Source organism: Nerophis lumbriciformis, linkage group LG12 (assembly GCF_033978685.3).
Source record: "Nerophis lumbriciformis linkage group LG12, RoL_Nlum_v2.1, whole genome shotgun sequence".
Taxonomy (NCBI): Eukaryota; Metazoa; Chordata; class Actinopteri; order Syngnathiformes; family Syngnathidae; genus Nerophis; species Nerophis lumbriciformis.
This window is the reverse complement of record NC_084559.2, coordinates 29,488,232-29,508,145: the sequence shown is the minus strand read 5'-3', so window position 1 is coordinate 29,508,145 and position 19,914 is coordinate 29,488,232. Positions and strand designations below refer to the sequence as shown.

At 38.8% G+C, this 19,914-nt stretch overlaps 1 protein-coding gene across 1 annotated transcript in view; it reads right to left on the bottom strand.

Moving 5' to 3' along the window:
- Window positions 1-2,028: 2,028 nt before the first annotated feature.
- Window positions 2,029-19,914, bottom strand: part of LOC133623194 (glutamine--fructose-6-phosphate aminotransferase [isomerizing] 1) — a 33,891-nt gene continuing 16,005 nt past the window's right edge. The window contains exons 10-19 of the mRNA XM_061986267.1: window positions 19,428-19,591; window positions 18,665-18,760; window positions 18,401-18,498; window positions 18,178-18,298; window positions 17,815-17,972; window positions 12,791-12,905; window positions 9,070-9,197; window positions 8,672-8,839; window positions 8,035-8,196; window positions 2,029-3,393 (exon numbers count right to left, since the gene is read on the bottom strand). Of these exons, the coding sequence (XP_061842251.1) occupies window positions 3,349-3,393; window positions 8,035-8,196; window positions 8,672-8,839; window positions 9,070-9,197; window positions 12,791-12,905; window positions 17,815-17,972; window positions 18,178-18,298; window positions 18,401-18,498; window positions 18,665-18,760; window positions 19,428-19,591 (1,255 nt within the window). The 3' untranslated portion in view covers window positions 2,029-3,348. The remainder of the gene's footprint in view (window positions 3,394-8,034; window positions 8,197-8,671; window positions 8,840-9,069; window positions 9,198-12,790; window positions 12,906-17,814; window positions 17,973-18,177; window positions 18,299-18,400; window positions 18,499-18,664; window positions 18,761-19,427; window positions 19,592-19,914) is intronic.

The window sequence follows — 19,914 nt, the reverse complement described above, 5'->3', positions numbered from 1 at the left end:
TCCCGAGGAATCAGCGAAATTCGACACAACACCCGAATAAAACATCACAATAAAAACAAACAAGAAAAAATGTAACTAGCACAAATCCTCCCAAAATACAATTTGAAAACCAAAATGGCCGACGACTTTTGCATCTTAATGTATTGTTGACGATTTACGTCGTCATGATGACTTTGCGTTTGCTAAAGTCCCCCAAAAGGTTTTAGTTTGTAGAATACAGTAATATTAGTAAAAAAATAATAAAAAAGAAAATGCACCTCAAAACCGTTAAGATTAACTTTTTAAAGCCTGAACCACTAAAAGATTGACATTGTGGCTTGTGCAGCCCTTTGAGACATTTGTGATTAAAGGCTATATAAGTAAACTTTGATTAATTAAAAATTCAAAATATGTTAAGGTGGCGCTTTTATTGGTCCTTCCCACCAAATCGATTTATTTTTTATTTTTTTACAAAAATCAATTTCCATGTATGATATTCAATTTGTATCATATTTGACACAGCTAGTCACAAAATATTTTTGGTACTTTTAAAGCAAACTAATGCCTTTGTTTATTTGAAAAATCTAGTGTTACTCTGTGGTATTTATAATGCATAAAATGCAATTGAAGACTAATTTACAGTTGCATGTCAGAATAATTGTATATAAGTTATCACACAACTTTGTGTTCCCATGAGTTCAGGTCGCCCTGCGAGAAGACAAAAGCTGTCTTGGTCCTTATCAAGCAAAAGGCCTGCCGCTAGTAAATCTCCACTGTGTGCGATGGGATGCGACGTGGAGGTGTCGGTTTCTTTGATCTATTGGACAGCCACGGGAAGAGCTTGTCATGACCCGAGATCTACAAAGCAGAGAGGGAGCAGACCTGACACCTTTTCTTTGAACTGTTTATGACCGAGTGCGGCAGCTGTTTATGACCCCCCTCCCCTTAGAAACAGCTGCAGCTATGTAATCAGAAAAGGCCCAAATAAAGGAGGCGTTGAACCCTTTCGTCAGAGCGTGGGACGACACTGTACGAGGGTACAGGTCGACACGCTCTCCTCATAAGCTAAATTGAATCCCGTCTCTGTCTGATTCCTTGCTTCTTGTCTTGTCTAATAGATGTCATCGTTGTTTGAACCTGACATTGCATTGCCTTATATACCTGCTGTTTCAAATTTGGAACACACATTTTCAACAGTTTTACAATAAATATTTTATGGAACATTAAGTAATTTCACATTGCATCAACAAATTAACTGTTCATACAGATGTGTCAGTAAAAAAACATTTTTTCTTACCTTATCCCTTCCAAATTTGGCAGAGTCTCTCTTCGGGTGTCTCTCGTTTCTTCTTTGTGGCAATCTTGTAGGACAGTCCTCTAGTAAGTCAATTACTGCCGTCTTGTGGATTATATGTTTAAAGTATGCATCTGATCTGTCAGGTTTTTAGATAAAAACAAACTAATTACATTGACGATGTAGAAGGCTCAAAAACGTATGTATCACTTATGATACGTTTGCTTTGTTACCTACAGCGCTTCACTTGTTCCACATTTTGTTATGCAACAGCCATGTTCCAAAATAGAATACATTCATTTGTATCCTCAAAATTCTACACGCAATTCCCCATGATGACAACGTGAAAACGTTTTTCTAAACATCCATCCATTGGTTTTAATATCTACATCTTTAAATTTTTCTGTATGCAGCCCTCACTAAAAAAAAGTTTGTACAAAAGTGGCCCAAAGTCAGCTGGGATAGGCTCCAGCTGACCATGACTCAAATAAAGACAAGCGATGCATAAAATGGATATACTTCAATTAGGAACCTTATCCATCATTTTGACACATGGATGACAGAAACATGCAGTAAGTACAAAAGATTAATAAGTGCGTGCAATAATTATTTATTGCTAAGATTTAAATAGTGATTTGGTACCTTCCTTCATTAGTCAACATGTTTGATTTAATGGTGATTTATCCAACCCCCGCTGTTCACTTTTGGGGTCTCTCAAATGTGCATATGGAACATACACACACACAAACAAGTACTGAAAGAATATTCCATATCATTTTAATGTCCATTTAAATGCAGATTGTTGTGCAGACTTGAACTGTGAAGTACAATTGTCAGTATTTTTTTCCAAAAGTGCTGCACCATGTCCTCCAATGAGCTCACTTGAAGAGAGGTTGTTGACTCTCTATTGCATCAACTGTGATACTAAATAATGTCCCATTGCACCACCCTGTTCAACGACTTCAAAGAATACACATTTCAAAATATAGGATCGATTTTGAGGAGATATGCACATCTTGAGATTACACTTGATTGCAGAAGCCAGATGAATGTCAAAAGTGAGCAGTAAAAATGTTAACTCCAGCAGCTCCTGTTCCTTCACAGCTGTGCTTGAATAACATGGGTTTGTCTGCATGTATATTATCTACACTGCCATGACACAATGTTTAACAGCATATTTAGTATGTTTGGCTAAAAAAAAAAAAAAAATCAAAATACACGTTTTGGTTTAGTTCAAACAATCAGCTTGTTTGGTTTGACAGGACGTTTTTATGTAACATTCACATTTAAAATCACACTATAGAAAAAAAACCTGATTTATTTTTTCAAGAACATGAAAAAGTATAAAATGAATAGCCGCTACAAATGGTCCCGATATTGTGTTTGCAGTAGCTGGGTGGAAAAGTGTGGGCTGGCACTAAGTACTGTAACTTCATCTCACTGGTAACACTTCATTGTGGAAGCACGGTCATGTGCTCTTGACACGCAACAAAAAATCAACAGTCGACCAGAAGCTTCCCAACGGTGTGTAAAATATAAAACAAAAGAATGTAACAAACCATGTGTGGATCAAGCTACTATAACATGAAGACTGGACCCACCAGTGTAAACGCCGCTACTTCAGTAACTGGTGTGCGCACATAAATCCAACAAACTTGGCATTTATGAGTCCTGTGGCCCGAAATAAATTGAGTAAAGACACTTCAAATGATTAGCTGCCAAAACAGAAAGAAAGACACAACTAGACTACAAATCATTGCACTTTAACAAAGTTGCTCCAAAATGCTTCCAGTGAAAATCATTTACTCACTGGTTGATTGCATAACTTGGACGCAGGAATATCCAGGTGGAAGCTACAGGTGCACCAAGATGGAGCGAGGGGGAGGATAACATTATCAGTGCCAGCCCAGACCATGGTGCCACCAGCAGCCTACGACAACACCAAGTCTAACAGTGAGATACAGAGATGAGACAGTAAAATACAAGTCAAATGGTGGACGCACGGATCCGGAACCACAAACAGGATGTTTTTTTTTTTCTTCTTCGCTCCTTCGCCATGTGTCCTGCTGTGAGGTTCACTCCACTGTCACTGACTTGGCCAGGTTTCTTGGACAGTCCACCTGAGCGTACATAACAGATCTTTTTAAACAAGGTCATGTAATACAGAGTCACATTTTTTTTTTTTTTTAAGTCAACGGAGTGTACACTACGGATGCAACGATTACAGATTGATTGTACAATTATAGTCTGAGTAATAATCAGTTTTAATATTATCTTGAATATTATACATTGATGAATTAAAAAACTTTTTAAAAATTTACATTCTTTAGAGATTTTGATGTAATTTATTATTGTTGGAAATCAAATTACATAATACTAAATAATAAACATAAACAAAAAGTATTATTAATAAAAATAATCATGTGGGTTTTTAAACTCAACTGTCATCCATGCTTATTTATTCATTTTTAATAGCCTATGTATTTTATGCTGTGGTAGTAACTGGAATGCATATGATTAGATTTCATGGTCTTGTGCTAAGGTCTTCAACACAAGGTCCACAGAGGTACTGCAAGGGGGTCGTAACATTTTAGGTTGATGAACCATTTTTTAATATAACTTTTTATCCATCCATCTTCTTCTGCTTATTCGAGGTTGGGTCACAGAGACAGCAGCCTAAGCATAGAAGCCCAGACTTCCCCCCCTCCCAGCCACTTCTTCCAGCTCCTCCTGGGGGATCTCGAGGCATTCCCAGGCCAGCCGGGAGACATTCTTCCCAACGTATCCTGGGTTTTCCCCGTGGCCTCCTACCGGTTGGTTCGTGCCCTAAACACCTCCTCGGGGAGGCGTCCGGGGGGCATCCTAACCAGATGCCCGAACCATCTCATCTGGCTCCTCTCAATGAGAAGGAGCAGCGGCTTTACTTTACTTCTTTTCCATTTTTTTTGTATATTCTTTGTAATTTTCCCAAAGATTTACATGTCTTCATATACACATTGACATTGATCCAACACTCTGTGGTGTCGTTTAGAAATAGCATTGTCATGGCCATCCTAAAAACGTGAATACATAATAATATTATTATATTCATGTTAGCATTTAAAGTAGCTAGTTGTCCGCTCGTGATTAACAAATAATTTTCTATTAGTGCGTTAGTTGCACGCTAGCTATTAGTGGTGCTATACTATATTATTTAAATATCTTAGTATTACACATTACCAAAGTTCCTTTTGGATCAGTTTAGTTTAAAAACAATTACAATTCTATACAGGATATATAAATAGGGGCACCACGCTCCATCTTTATTATCATCTTGGGGGTCCTTGGCCTGGAATACAATGGAAGACTAGTCTAGTGCTTTCATTCTACAAGCTCTTGCTGTTATGTACGTGTTTTACACTTATATCAACTTACAATGCCTATAGTTTATTCAACAGACAGGAAGAAGCAATCTCGAACGTTAAATGGTCACTGAATTTCCTGTTGCCGTTTGATTACACTGAAATGAATCAACGCTAAGCTACTTATTAGGGATGTAACAATAAATGGTATAATGATAAAACGTGGCAAAACTCCCGACGGTTAGTATTAGCGGTTTGAATTAAAATTATTGTAAAACCGCGATTGATATCCACACTTTGATAAACTCACGGACTATTGACACTGCTCATTAACTGGTAAAGCAAGCCAGCACTAGCTAGCTTAAATGCTAACATGAATGCCGGTACTAGAGATGTCCGATAATGGCTTTTTTGCCGATATCCGATATTCCGATATTGTCCAACTCTTAATTACAGATTCCGATATCAACCGATACCGATATATACAGTCGTGGAATTAACACATTATTATGCCTAATTTTGTTGTGATGCCCCGCTGGATGCATTAAACAATGTAACAAGGTTTTTGAGAGAGCATGAGTAGGTTGAGGTGGGCGGGGTTGAGGTGGGGGGGTATATTGTAGCGTCCCGGAAGAGTTACTGCTGCAAGGGGGTTCTGGGTATTTGTTCTGTTGTGTTTATGTTGCGCTACGGTGCGGATGTTCTCCCGAAATGTGTTTGTCATTCTTGTTTGGTGTGGGTTCACGGTGTGGCGCATATTTGTAACAGTGTTAAAGTTGTTTATACGGCCACCCTCAGTGTGACCTGTATGACTGTTGACCAAGTATGTGTTGCATTCACTTGTGTGTGTGAAAAGCCGTAGATGTTATGTGATTGGGCCGGCACGCAAAGGCAGTGCTTTCAAGGTTTATTGGCGCTCTGTACTTCTCCCTACGTCCGTGTACACAGCTGCGTTTTAAAAAGTCATACATTTTACTTTTTGAAACCGATACCGATAATTTTGAAGCCGATACCGATCATTTCCGATATTACATTTTAAAGCATTTATCGGCCGATAATATCGGCAGTCCGATATTATCGGACATCCCGAATGAATACTGGAGACATTAACGTCTCTCCCCATTAGGACACAACATATCCCAATCCAAACTTGTAGAAACACAAGACTGTGTGAGCAACTTCGCTACCGAATTGTGCACAATGAACCTACAGGCTGTGTTCTCTTAGACAAAGTGATCGATATATACTTGAAATAATAATGACAGCAGGAAGTGAACTCGCATGGCGTCACATCAACTGGAAGTGAAGCCCCCCAAATCCTTTTTTTTTTCTTTGTCATAAAAAAAAAAAAAAATTCACAAATTAAAACGGAAAAGATAAACATAGTAAACACTCAAATGAAAATAATATGGCTCTTAGAAGCCAGAACAATATTTTATGTTTCTTCAAGGAAGTATATTGTGTGTCTTATTTATTTAAATTAAAAAAAAATAAAGTTTGGTTGAAATATTTTGGTGTGTGTGTAGGTACTTTTTGAGCACATTTAATATATTATAATAATGATAACCGTGATCATTTTGGTCACCATAACCGTGAAATTAAATGTTCATATCGTTACATCCCTACTACTGCTTGTAAGTGACACATTTATATTTAACTAATCTCTTCAAGAAGTAACTTGCCACCAACATAACTTAACTTAGTTATTATGTTTTACCCTTACTGTACAAAACAAAAGAGCCACGTTCCGCGGGTGGTCCGTATGTCATTACTTGGACACCATAGCTTGACATAATCATACATTGGAATCGTTTTTAGTGAGAAACACGTATATTAAATGACAAAATACGAAAATATAGCTTTATTTAGTGTAACGATTGTACTTACACGAAAGAGTCCTTCACTACGCAATTACATTTCCGCATTCCCTGATTTCTTAAACATGCGCAGATGCAGGGGGTGCATGAATTCTAATAGGGAGCATGTCTTGCCGGTGTTGGCACTTGACATTAGACTCAGAGCACAGTGCCAGCCCTAGTCAATAGTCCTGCTAGTACGACTCCAAGGAAACAAGCAGAGCACCGTGTTGTGTTGGCGTCAACACCTGTTGCCGTTTAATAACAGCGGTGCTGCTCGCTAGGTTAGACTCCACGGAAGTGAAACGAGGTGACTGGTTCCAGCAGCTTTGGAAAAAAAATATTTAATTCCGGTCGGTGATGTGGTCGATGTGGTCATGGAGCTCTGTGCGCATACACAATGGCCGCCTCATGGGGCTTCTAGACAAGCTGCTGTTGCTCTTCTGCCGCTGAAGCTGCCAAAGTGCTTGATTTGATGAAATTCAGCGGAGCCTGCTTTTTAAATGTAAATATCGCTGATGATTAACCTTATTTACTTGTGGCAGCCAGAATCGTGATTCAAATTTCATTTATTGTAAATGGTAAATGGGTTATACTTGTATAGTGCTTTTCTACCTTCAAGGTACACAAAGCGCTTTGACACTATTTCCACATTCACCCATTCACACACACATTCACACACTGATGGCGGGAGCTGCCATGCAAGGCCCTAACCACGACCCATCAGGAGCAAGGGTGAAGTGTCTTGTTCAAGGACACAACGGACGTGACAAGGTTGGTAGAAGGTGGGGATCGAACCAGGAACCCTAAGGTTGCTGGCACGGCCACTCTCCCAGCTACGCCACGCCGTCCCCTTGTGAGATTTTGATATTGTTACACCCCTAGTATCAGGTCTTTTTGGCAATGTGAAAAATGCGTTCACCCTGCTGTCTTTCCGCACTAGTTAAGACTGACACTGATCTCTTCAAAGGCGAGTTGTCCAACCAATCAACACAGAACAGCAACAAAAGGCCTGTTGTTTAAGTGGAGTGTAACTGGGGTTACTAACTTTGCTGTTTGTTTTTTGTCATGTTTGTAATACACATTGCTTTTTGAAATAAACTGTCAAAAAAGCATTATTTTAACTTGAAGAAGGGTTGTAGCTGAGATAGGCTCCAGCGCCCCCCGCAACCCCAAAGCGAATAAGCGGTAGAAAATGGATGGATGGATGGATGAAGAAGGGTTGACATTAAAAACATTGACATTCGCTAAATAAAATGTGGAAAAACACACGAGGCGTTGAAAAAGTCCTAGCCCAGTTATGCATTTTTGGACCTATTTCCCCTTGAAAATTTAGGTTTTACTGTAATGAATTTTAAATGTTTTCATGTGGAATTTTTAGACGGCAACAGAGTGTCACTCAGTTGGAGCTTCACTTGTATTCCGATCATGCCTCATTATTATATAAAACAATGACATGGTGGCGCTGTCAAAAAGCGTGCGATTGGTGGCTGCATGTGAAGCCAAACGCTTTGCAGATGTCGAAGCAGACGAGTGTGAAGTGGCGGGACGTGTGAGCACTTACGTCGTAACCTCGGAGCACGGCCAGGTGGAAAGAGAGCAGCTGCAAGGGGATGACGCTCAGGATGCCCTGCAAGCAGTCCACGCAGTGAGGCACTTTGATGGTGCGGCATGAGTTGCTGATGCTCTCGACGTCGTCGCGGTCACAGATCACGATGGGGCGGCCCTGCCCGCCAAACAGAGAGGGAGAGTTTAAAAAACTTCACACCCGTAATGAGGTCATGCATAACCACATGCGCTCTCCAAACTCAAATCGTTATTTTAAACTAACACTCAATATAAGAGCAATGAGGTTTTCATTGTACATTGCTACACTCACTTGCCATATTATTAGGTACACAAGCAGAACCGGCTCTAGGCTTTTTGTGGTCCTAAAAGAGTTCTTAAAATTTTTGACCTCGGGTCCCAATTTTTCCACTTTGAGTGGGACCTGGGCCCACTCAAAATATTACCACTTAATGAAAATAATAACTTTCTAACAACAGTATTATCCTTGTCAAGGCAGGTTTTTTGATGAACGCTTGTATTGGATCTGGATTGTCTGTTGCAGGTAAGTGGATATGCTACATAATTAGAATAGCTAGATAAATACGAGAAATAATTATGTTTCTATTGTAGAAAATTAGTAGAGTTTGTCTTACCTGGCGGGCGACGACTTGCTGCAGGGCATTCTGACATTTGATGTAAGTATTGTCTTTCATGATGATCATGATGACAGGCATGAGCTTGTCCACCAGGGCCAATGGTCCATGTTTCAACTCCCCGGCCAGGATGCCCTCAGAATGCATGTACGTAATCTCTTTGATTTTCTGTGTGCAAAAGTTTAAGACATGTATTGTTTTAAACTAACAACGCCGTTTACTCAGGAGAATTGAAATTGGGTGTGAATTATGTACATCATGCACATTGATTGTTAAATTGGTTTTGTGTGAACTTTTCTGGGGTTTCAATAGTTTCTGTGACTTGAAAAGGGGTCTAAAAGCACAGAGCTAGAGAAAAACACAAGAAGAAGTCAGCAAAGGACAGATGTTTTCCTCACCAGAGCGCCCTCCAGGCAGGTAGCATAATGGTAACCTCTGCCCATGATCAGTACGCTCTTCTGATGGTAAAGCTCTGTTGCCAGCTTCTGGATCTCATCATCCAAACTGAGGACCTCCTTGATCAGATCTAACAAAAACAAATAATGATTACTGTGCTGACATTATTCTGCAAGGCGATTTTAAAGTAAGTTAGAAACATATTGTACAAAGTTGGAAGGTGCAGTGTTCATTATGAGACACCAAGTGTCTAAACATTGTTGTACTGTTAAGTTTACCATTCAGGACACGCCATCATCTGCTTTAAATATCCAAAAAGTCATGTGAGGACCCAAGAGAAGAGCCGCACCTCTTTATTTGGAGTAGCAGCAAATAAAACACACTTGCAGACTGCTTGATCTACACCCTAAAACTCTGGAAACTCTTGCCAAAACATTAGGTAAAACCCCACAATCTAATGACATCCAATACAAGTATAATAGAACATAAAGAATGCTGTCGGAAAGGTGCTAATTTGACAATATATTTAGATGTACTGGCTTTCTTACTGATCCGATGATTAGGGATGATACTCGAAACCGGTTTTCCCGGTTGTTCGATAAGAAAAGAACAGAGTCCTTGGACTCGAATCCCTTTTTGAGAACCAGTACCCGTTATCGAGACCACTATAGTAAAGAAAAAGAGTTGGTTCTTTATTTGAATCCCTCGGAACGAATCCCGTCCCGACCAGAAATGCTCCGTGTGACATCACAAGCAATGACGTCACGTAGCTCAGTCATTAGGCGCAGATAGCGAAAGCAGGAAAAAAATGGACCGGAAAAAGCGCTCCAAGGTGTAATAAAGTTCAAAACAAAAAGGTATAATCCAATGAATAACTTTACTGAGAGATTTGAGCAGGGTACAAACACATGACGAACACTTTTACGACCAACCGGAAACATAGCAACCAGGCGAGCAACGCACCTCCTTTACGGCAGCTGTCGCAACGTTCGTAAAGCAACCGCAGCACATACATATTGATACAACATATATGACATGATCTCCCTTTTTTACCTTTTGTTTTTCTTTCCTTGCAAACAAAACAAAATCAAAGTGTATATGTGTTGTCTGTCTAATTATAAATAATGCAGACGAGGCGTGTTGGCTGAGTTCTTGACGTTTACTTTCACAGCGTGCTCATAACCTCATTCTTAGCTGCCGGGTGACGACATGCAACAACACTTTTCGGGGCTACCGCGCATGCTCGGCACTCCCGTTGCATGCTGGGTAGTGTAGTTGTTATATTCCCTAGCTCATAACATCTTTCCCCCTATAAAGAAATAATGTTAACTCAATAAAGTGTATTTCTTTTTTTAGCTTTAACTTTTCATTTTTTAGCATTGTAACCACATTTGCAAACAACTTTTCTCTTCATAGAATTTTCTTTCAATAAAGAAATAAAGTGCAAAAATGTCAAAGCATCATAACAAACAGTTATGTCAAATAGCAGCAGAAGTGCACTTTTTGGAGAGCTGTATTGTTTGCAGTTTTGTGCCCAAGAGACTGATTTTATTTAACACTATATTATTATTTATACACTTATAGTGATCACAGAGACAGGTTTTTGTGTTACTGTATATATTTGTATTTCTGAAAAATCCCACTTAATATACTTTGGGTAACAACAGTCAATATTTTTTTTTTTTTTTTTTTTTTTTTTTTTGGGGGGGGTAACAGTCAATATTTATTTATTTATTAGATTTTATTTTTTTCTTATATAATAAAAGTGAGCTTTTGTTAAACCAAATATTGTGTTTTTTTCCACATACAACAACCTATCTGGACTCGATAAGAGAATCGGTAAGGAATCGGTTCGATAAGAGGATTCGATAATAGGCTCGAACTCGATAATTTCTTATCAAACATCATCCCTAACGATGATACAATATTGTACAGCTCTTTATTTCCAACACCGCATTACCCGATACCGATAAATGTAGCAGCTCTTCCCTCGAGCCAATGCCAGGTCATATGTGGTTTAATAAATGAATGCTTCTTTTTTTGTGAAGTCTTCGGTTGCATTTCACAAATAAACACTGCGAAAAATAAGACAAATGCTAAAATGTACGTTATAGAAAAAGTAAAAATAGTAATTAAAAAATATATTGATCAATAGTCATCTAAGATAGTTTTTCTACTATCAACAATTAATTTTGTTGCATAGACACAGCCAGTTTTCGTGCATGATTTATATTCTGTTACTTTGATTAATGAGTGTAACTAATAAAAACTGATCAAATCTGGACCGCATGGAGTGCCTTTAAATTACTTTAAATACGCGGACATAGTTTCCGCACGACTGCTGCAAAAGAGCACACATGAGGTGGTGTGTGTGTGGGTACTGTGATTTGGGTGGCAGCAAACAGTGGAGATTTTTAATTAATATACACATGTTAAAAGTACAATATTAATGTCTGTGCATTTATCATAACAAATAAAGAAGGATATGGCAAGCAAACAATCTTATATTTCATCTATTTCCTATAAAATATGTATTGAGGCTACTAAGTCTGTTTTATCAGATTACGTGATTAATCGAAAGTTACTTTATTAAACAAAAAATACTAATCAATTGATTGCTCAATTTTTTAAATAATCGATAGCTGCAGCCCTAAAAGACGCCTTAGCCCTAGCTCGAATATTGAGCATTTTATAGTCTTTGCAAATTGCATATTTACAATCCGAAGGTAAAACTTTGGCATAATTTCAAACCGTGGACAAACTACAGTGCATCCGGAAAGTAGTCACAGTGCTTCACTTTTTACAGATTTTGTTATTTAACAGCCTTATTCGTAAATTAAATAAATTCATTTTTCACACAAACGGGACCCGGGGTGGACCGCTCGCCTGTGTATCGGTTGGGAACATCTCTGCGCTGCTGACCCGTCTCCGCTCGGGATGGTTTCCTGCTGACCCCACTGTGGACTGGACTCTTACTGTTATGCTGGATCCACTATGGACTGTACTCTTACAATATTATGTTAGACCCACTCGACATCCATTGCATTCGGTCTCCCCTAGAGCGGGGGGTTACCCACATATGCGGTCCTCTCCAAGGTTTCTCATAGTCATTCACATCGACGTCCCACTGGGGTGAGTTTTTCCTTGCCCTTATGTGGGCTCTGTACCGAGGATGTCGTTGTGGCTTGTGCAGCCCTTTGAGACACTTGTGATTTAGGGCTATATAAATAAACATTGATTGATTGATTGATTGATTTTTCTCCTCAAAATTCTACAGACAATTAACGCACACATGTTAGCAGTAATATTTCAACGTAGATCATGTGCATTTATAAGAAAAATGAATGAAGGTTATGCGAGCAGAAAAATGTATCTGATTATTCGATTAATCGAACAAACTTATTGGTAGATTACTAAATTACTAAAATAATCAATAGCTGTAGCCCTAGAGTGCAATGTGTTCTTAGTTAATCACATATACAGTTTCACTCAAAAATAGAGAATAAGCTATACCCCTTTTAAATTTAACCTATTTTCAATAGATGGCCAATCATTCTTTTTTGTGACCGTTCTTAATATTGAATACTATTTATATGTATTACAGTATATAATTAATATCTGGGTTGAGCTACTTTAATGTTTTGTTGGTTTATTGCAAGGTTATACACTTCGTAAATATATCAATTTACAATTAAGTTTGATTAAATTGGTAACTCTGTTTACCTGGAAGCATCCCCAGGCCCTGAATGATCTCACGACGTCTTGGCTGCATGGAAATCCTGTCATCACACATCATCAGCGCAAACATGATCAGGGCCACAAACTGGCTTGTGTAGGCCTGCAGATACATAAACAAAAGCAATGCAATATGTGTTAGCGTCAGCCATCAGTGTCCATGGACATACAAAGCACAAACAAATGGATTCAGGCAAAGCAATCCAATTGGATGTTGGTTTTGTGTGATGTACGGTAAGTTTTTTTGAACAACAAACAAAATAGAATAAGCAATAAGATATCGCTTCAAACTTTGCTTTTTCAATGTTTCTGAAGCCTATGATCTCTTTTCTGCTCTGATAATGAAATCTGTCTCCAGTTAATAATCTGCAACAGATGCGGTTGTTAGTATTCGGCAGGCAAATGTGAAACTCGGTCAAACAAGCGATCATCCTGGAACTTGGTGAATACGCAACATCGTGTCACGAAACAATCTTCGGCAACCTGACGCCTGCTGTCATCACCCACGTGCTGTTCCTTTCATGCATCTTGGTGCAAGTTCAGAGGCCTAGGGAGTCTAGGACAAATGTAATAACTCTTAACTTAAGGTTTTTCTTCACCAACCTTATATTTAGCAAACAATTTGTTCCCATTTCAATAACTTTCTCCTATTTGTTTCAAGCTTAAATGCCCAAAATATTCAGTCACATAATTCATGAAGTCAGTCTTCCACTGATTCGTCAGTCGACATGCCAAACAGTACTTCATCATCGCCCAAAGTTTAGAAATTAAAATCCATGACGATTACATTTAATTTGATAATTTCAGGTCAAAGCATTTTTTATGACTTTAAAAGCAGAACACATGAAATTATGGTCCAGTAAACTGGAGTTGTGGGGTGTGACACATGTTCTCCGGTGATTTGGTGATCTAGGTTGTGCAGCGGTGCTTGTGTGTGGCCCAGCCAGCCAAGCAGTAAATGATGGCGTCTCTGAGGCGTGCTTGCAAGCTCTGGAGCAGCACCACTCAAGTCCCTGAGCCAAGTCCACGGGCTGGGCCAGGAAGGAACCTGCGTCACTCTCACTCAAACAAATAGGCCCAGATATTATTACTTGTGAGCCATTGTGTGTATATATACTCACTGGCCACATAATTAGGTCCACCTGCACAATTAATGAGTTCCAAATACACAAACCCTTTAAAGTATCTGGTATCTCAAATTATCATGACCTGAAGCTACTAGTCCTTGAGATGACGATGTCAGCGTTACGTTTACACTGAAACCAGCAAAGAGGAAACCTGGGTTATATTCCCTGTCACTGGGTGTTGGCTTCATTTGGGATATAAGGATGATACCAAATTTAGGAGAGAAATTTGCCAAACATGATAAATACATGAAAATACAGCACAACCTGCAATAAAGCGCGATTTTCGGGAAAACTAGTCAATACGCTGTCATATGTGCCAACACACTAGGGATGTCATGGTATGAAAATTTCTTATCATGGTTATTGTGACCGAAATGATCACAGTTATTATCATGGTATTTTAAACGCGCTCAAAACTTTCAAAAAATATTTATACTGAAATCTTTTAACCAAGTTTTATTTAAAAAAAAACCCAACACATTCAAAATTATTTCCTTTGTAGAAGAAACATTACTGTGGATAAAAACACTGTTTCATGTACCTCAAGTAGAAATTGAATTTGCATATGAAAGCAACAAAAGCATTATAAAACAAGGTACCGTAATATGGCAGAAACAAAAAAACTAATAATTCAAATAAATGTGAAAATTGTGCAAGATATCACTTTATGGACATAAGAGATTCAAAAATAAAAAACACTAAGAATTTTGAAAGGTGGCACCTGATGGCCATAAGATGTAACTGTACTTTTTGTCCATATAGATTAAAATAGTGTTCATGTATGAGATCTAGTCTTATACATAGGGCTGCCAATTATGGCAAAGTAATCATTAAGATTATTTGTATCAATATTCAAATCATTCATGACTACTGATTATTAGGTAAAGCAGTGTTGGGGTGCGAACGTAATACTATCATGTAATGTCTAAAAAATTTTAAAAAAAGGCTACAGATGAACATTATCCATACTGCTGATATAACAGTTGGTTGGGGGTGCATAATAAATGAAAATAACATAACATATCTAAAGACAAGTATTAGTTTTTTTTTTGTTCATTAATAATATCAACGTGTCAGCTTTTTGTCATTACATGATGTCTTTATCTCTATTTTTACAGTTTGATAGAGGGAGTTATTTTTAAAATTGGTTTTATCTTTTTTTAAGTTATGTACATTTATATGTATATGTAGATGCTGTATCGGGACAGATCCATTAAGAGTTTGAGTAGAAATATGTCGTTTAGGAATAAACTATACACAATAAAACATTAATAAAATGCTATGTCACATGAATGGTTTTTAAAGTAATACCTTTGTGACATGAAAAAAAAGTAATGTTAAAAAAAATATGGTGTTTACTTTTTGATGTCAATATAAAAAACAAAGCAGTTTGGCTAATGAAGATGAAGTCTAATAAACAAGCTTTGTTCTTCTCCAACGCCTCCCAGTGGTTCAGTACAACAGTTTGGTTAGCAAAAAAAAAAACAGGAGTGGTATCTCTCACACCTAATACACAATCTTCACAGACTGCGTTCATTTCGATGAGATGACAAAAAATTATAGCTAGTTTTTATGTTATTGGAACACTGATAGTTTGTAGTAAGGACGAGTGAGCATCCCAGTAAACAAACTAAAGACTTTACAAACAAGTTGTGGCAACGTTCACGACACATCGCCTGCTACATGTTTCCTCACGTCATTAACTCTCAGTCACAGCTTGTTTACTTTTCTGACTACCTCCTTAAGGTTTTGTAATCCATAAGAAATATCAAGCAGCTAAAATGTCAAAAGTATTCAGTGTCGTGCATTTTACCCATCAGGCTTGGAACTGGATTTAAATGGATGTAATTTTTAATTATGTGTGGTGCTTAGACATTTTTTATAATGTCCACATAGTTCAGTGAACAAGTTGTGTGGTTTTGTACCACATATATAACGTTCTGTGTTGGTTTTTGATTAGTCATACCATGAGTGGGAAAAGCTGTCTGAATGGTACCTATATATTGAATCTATGCACCTTTGAATGCTCATGAGCAATGGTTAACATTACAGAGCTACCCCAACCCATGGCAGCATATTTTCACTTGATTAAGTTTAATGTCATCGATTACTGACCTGGGCACGTGCCAGACTGTGAACGCTGGGGGCCAAATTTGGGCTGCGGGCCATAGTTTGGGGACCATACCTTTTGCAAATGCTTTTTTTCTCAAAAATATTTTGTCCTGGTCCTCCCTGTGGGACATACATTAACCGCGACCCCTCTGAATTGCATTACTACTGAGAACTTGATAATATTTATTTTACAAACCCCGTTTCCATGAGTTGTGAAATTGTGTTAGATGTAAATATAAATGGAATACAATGATTTGCAAATCATTTTCAACCCCTATTCAGTTGAATATGCTACAAAGATAACATATTTGATGTTCAAACTGATAAAAAAAAATTTTTGTTGCAAATAATCATCAACTTTAGAATTTGATGCCAGCAACACGTGACAAAAAAGTTGGAAAAGGTGGCAATAAATACTGATAAAGTTGAGGAATGCTCATCAAACACTTATTTGGAACATCCCACAGGTGTGCAGGCTAATTGGGAACAGGTGGGTGCCATGATTGGGTATAAAAACAGCTTCCCAAAAAATGCTCAGTCTTTCACAAGAAAGGATGGGGCAAGGTACACCCCTTTGTCCACAACTGCGTGAGCAAATAGTTTAAGAACAACGTTTCTCAAAGTGCAATTGCAAGAAATTTAGGGATTTCAGCATCTACGGTCCATAATATCATTAAAAGGTTCAGAGAATCAGACTGTTATCGACGCAAAGTTCAAAAGCCAGCATCTGTGATGGTATGGGGGTGCATTAGTGCCCAAGGCATGGGTAACTTACACATCTGTGAAGGCACCATTAATGCTGAAAGGTACATATAGGTTTTGGAACAACATATGCCGCCATCTAAGCGCCGTCTTTTTCATGGACGCCCCTGCTTATTTCAGCAAGACAATGCCAAGCTACATTCAGCGCGTGTTACAACAGCGTGGCTTCGTAAAAAGAGAGTGCGGGTACTTTCCTGGTCCGCCTGCAGTCCAGACCTGTCTCCCATCAAAAATGTGTGGCGCATTATGAAGCGTAAAATACGACAGCGGAGACCCCGGACTGTTGAACGACTGAAGCTCTACATAAAACAAGAATGGGAAAGAATTCCACTTTCAAAGCTTCAACAATTAGTTTCCTCAGTTCCCAATCGTTTATTGAGTGTTGTTAAAAGAAAAGGTGATGTAACACAGTGGTGAACATGCCCTTTCCCAACTACTTTGGCACATGTTGCAGCCATGAAATTCTAAGTTAATTATTATTTGCAAAAAAAAAATAAAGTTTATGAGTTTGAACATCAAATATCTTGTCTTTGTAGTGCATTCAATTGAATATGGGTTGAAAAGGATTTGCAAATCATTGTATTCCATTTATATTTACATCTAACACAATTTCCCAACTCATATGGAAACAGGGTTTGTCGTTACATTCTTTACATATGCCGCTGACAATGATTACTTGTTTATTTTCATTCCTGTCATTAACATCTCCAGATCTGTTAATCTCTGTTAACTTTGTACACATGCGTTCTTTTGTGCTTACTACCTCTACTTGGTAGAACAGGGCTCTACTTGGTAGAACAGGGTGCCTGATGATTAGATTGAGCACTGCTGCCACCTTGCTGCAGCTATGTATCGTTCTAACAAGAATACTGGAGTGTAGACACAAATATGAAAATCCCCCCTCAAGGGATCCCAGCCCACTATTTGAGAAATACTGTGCCAATGTGTTGGAAAAGCCGCTGTTCATCAAAAGGCAAAAATTACAAGGATGAAAAAACTCTGCAGTCTCACCTTGGTGCTTGCCACTCCGATCTCCGGGCCGGCGTTGATGTGGACTCCACAGTCAGTGTCTCGTGAAATGGAGCTGCCCACTGTGTTGGTGATGCCCACAGTCAAAGCCCCTCTCTCCTTACAGTAGCGTAGAGCCATTAAACTATCAGCCGTCTCCCCTGTTGGAAGGCATGTAAAGTCAAGCTAAATTAAACAGGATATTGATGTAATTCTGAGCATTAGAGTGAAGGCTGTAACTTTAAAAGGATTCCACGGAAATGGAAGACAAACAGAATACTAAACAGTGCCCAGACTGACATGGAAAGTAGAGGACAGACAGGGACGGTGCACTAGATCAAGTCCAGATGGCACCGACATACTGACCTGACTGGCTAATAAGGAAGCAGACATCGTCTCGGAAGACGGGTGTGTTCCGGTCCATGAAGTCGCTGGCGAGCTCCACCATAACAGGCAGCTCTGTCAGCTCCTCCAGCACCTGACGGGTCTGAGGGAGCAACAAATCACTGCTCCGCATCATCTGTCTAAAACACTTTGAACACAGGCCAAATGATGCTGATTTACACTAAAAACCTTTGTTTCCACTCACCGCTACGCCGGCATGGTAGCTGGTGCCGCACGCAATCAGGATGAGGCGTCGGCATCTCTGGATCTCTTTGATGTGGTCCTTCAGTCCACCCAGTGTCACTGGGAACATTCAAACAGTCAATCCATCATCCACTTTCCACCTCAATAAAACAAAGCATGTTGAGCGAAGTCATGCCCTCACAAGCGTTTCTGTTTCCCTCATATTTCCTGTAAGGCGATGAAGATGTAAAGACTAATTGACAAACAAGTAGTGTATTTCTCTAACCTGTGTTGTTGTCAAAGTTGACTCTTCCTCTCATGGTGTTGACGACAGACTCCGGCTGCTCAAAGATTTCCTTCTGCATGTAAGTGCTGTAGTTTCCTGCAGTGGAAAGATCAGATAACAGGAACATTTGTAACTATTAAAAAGGTAAATACAGCCTAAGAAGTGAGTGTATTTTTCTGGAAATCTTTATTTATCTCAAATACACGTTTTTGATACATTGGGTAATACTGTACCACCTTTTCCATCAAGAAAAACAAACATGGCACATAAGGGAGTTAATGCGTTTTCCATAAACCTGGAATAAACTGTGACAGTGAAGTGTGTGTGTTTTTCAGTTTGCCTCTGACAGAAATTTGGGTCATGCGAATTAGGTTATTCAGCAGATTGCTTCCAGAAACAGAGGCGAACGGCTGAGAATGATTGGACCTTAAAGGAATGTAGAGTCCAGACAACATTAACTAATTTCTGCCCTCTGTAGGATGACTAGGGTACAACAAATATTGAAAATGTAGGTTGCACGCATCATACAAAACATACAAAACGTGTAGTTAGGAATTCTGGATTTCTGGAGTCACTAAAGTGACCCGAGGGCTTGTAAGAACTTTGATGATCAAGGCTGATGGTTATCAGTTTGTGCATCTGGATAAATGTCCTTTTATAAGATACGCAATAATGATAGGGCCCTTCTTTATCAGTGTCTAATTTAAAAGTCTACCCAGAGGAAAAGGCAGTTAAAGGAAACATTAAGTGACCCACTACTCACCTTTCATGATCTGCTCCAGCTCTATCTGCAAGGTCTGGATAGCACGGGCCGCATAGTCTCCAGCCCGGCGTTTTATCCTGTGGATGGACAGCCGTCCATCTTTCACAGCAGCCACATCATCGTCTTCCAGGAAGATCACCCGGTTTGTGTGCTCTATCACTGCACTGTGAGAAAGTCCCAAAACAAGAGATATTAATTTCTATTCCAGGGTTTCTACACGTATCAGCAAATCTAATGTAATGCTTTTTAATGCAACCTAAAAGTGATGATTTAAAAATGTATTTCAATTCAATGCACATGTCCTACTGCAGATACTTTTTCTGTACAGACACAAATGTAAGCATTCGACAATGATAATGTTGAATAGAAAAGTTTACATTAAAGGTGCTGTTTGCAATTTCTCTAAAGTAACATTTTTCAAAGCAAAAAATACAACGAGAACTTTGTAGTTTAAGTTACCATCAATGGTTTAACAGAACACCTGTGT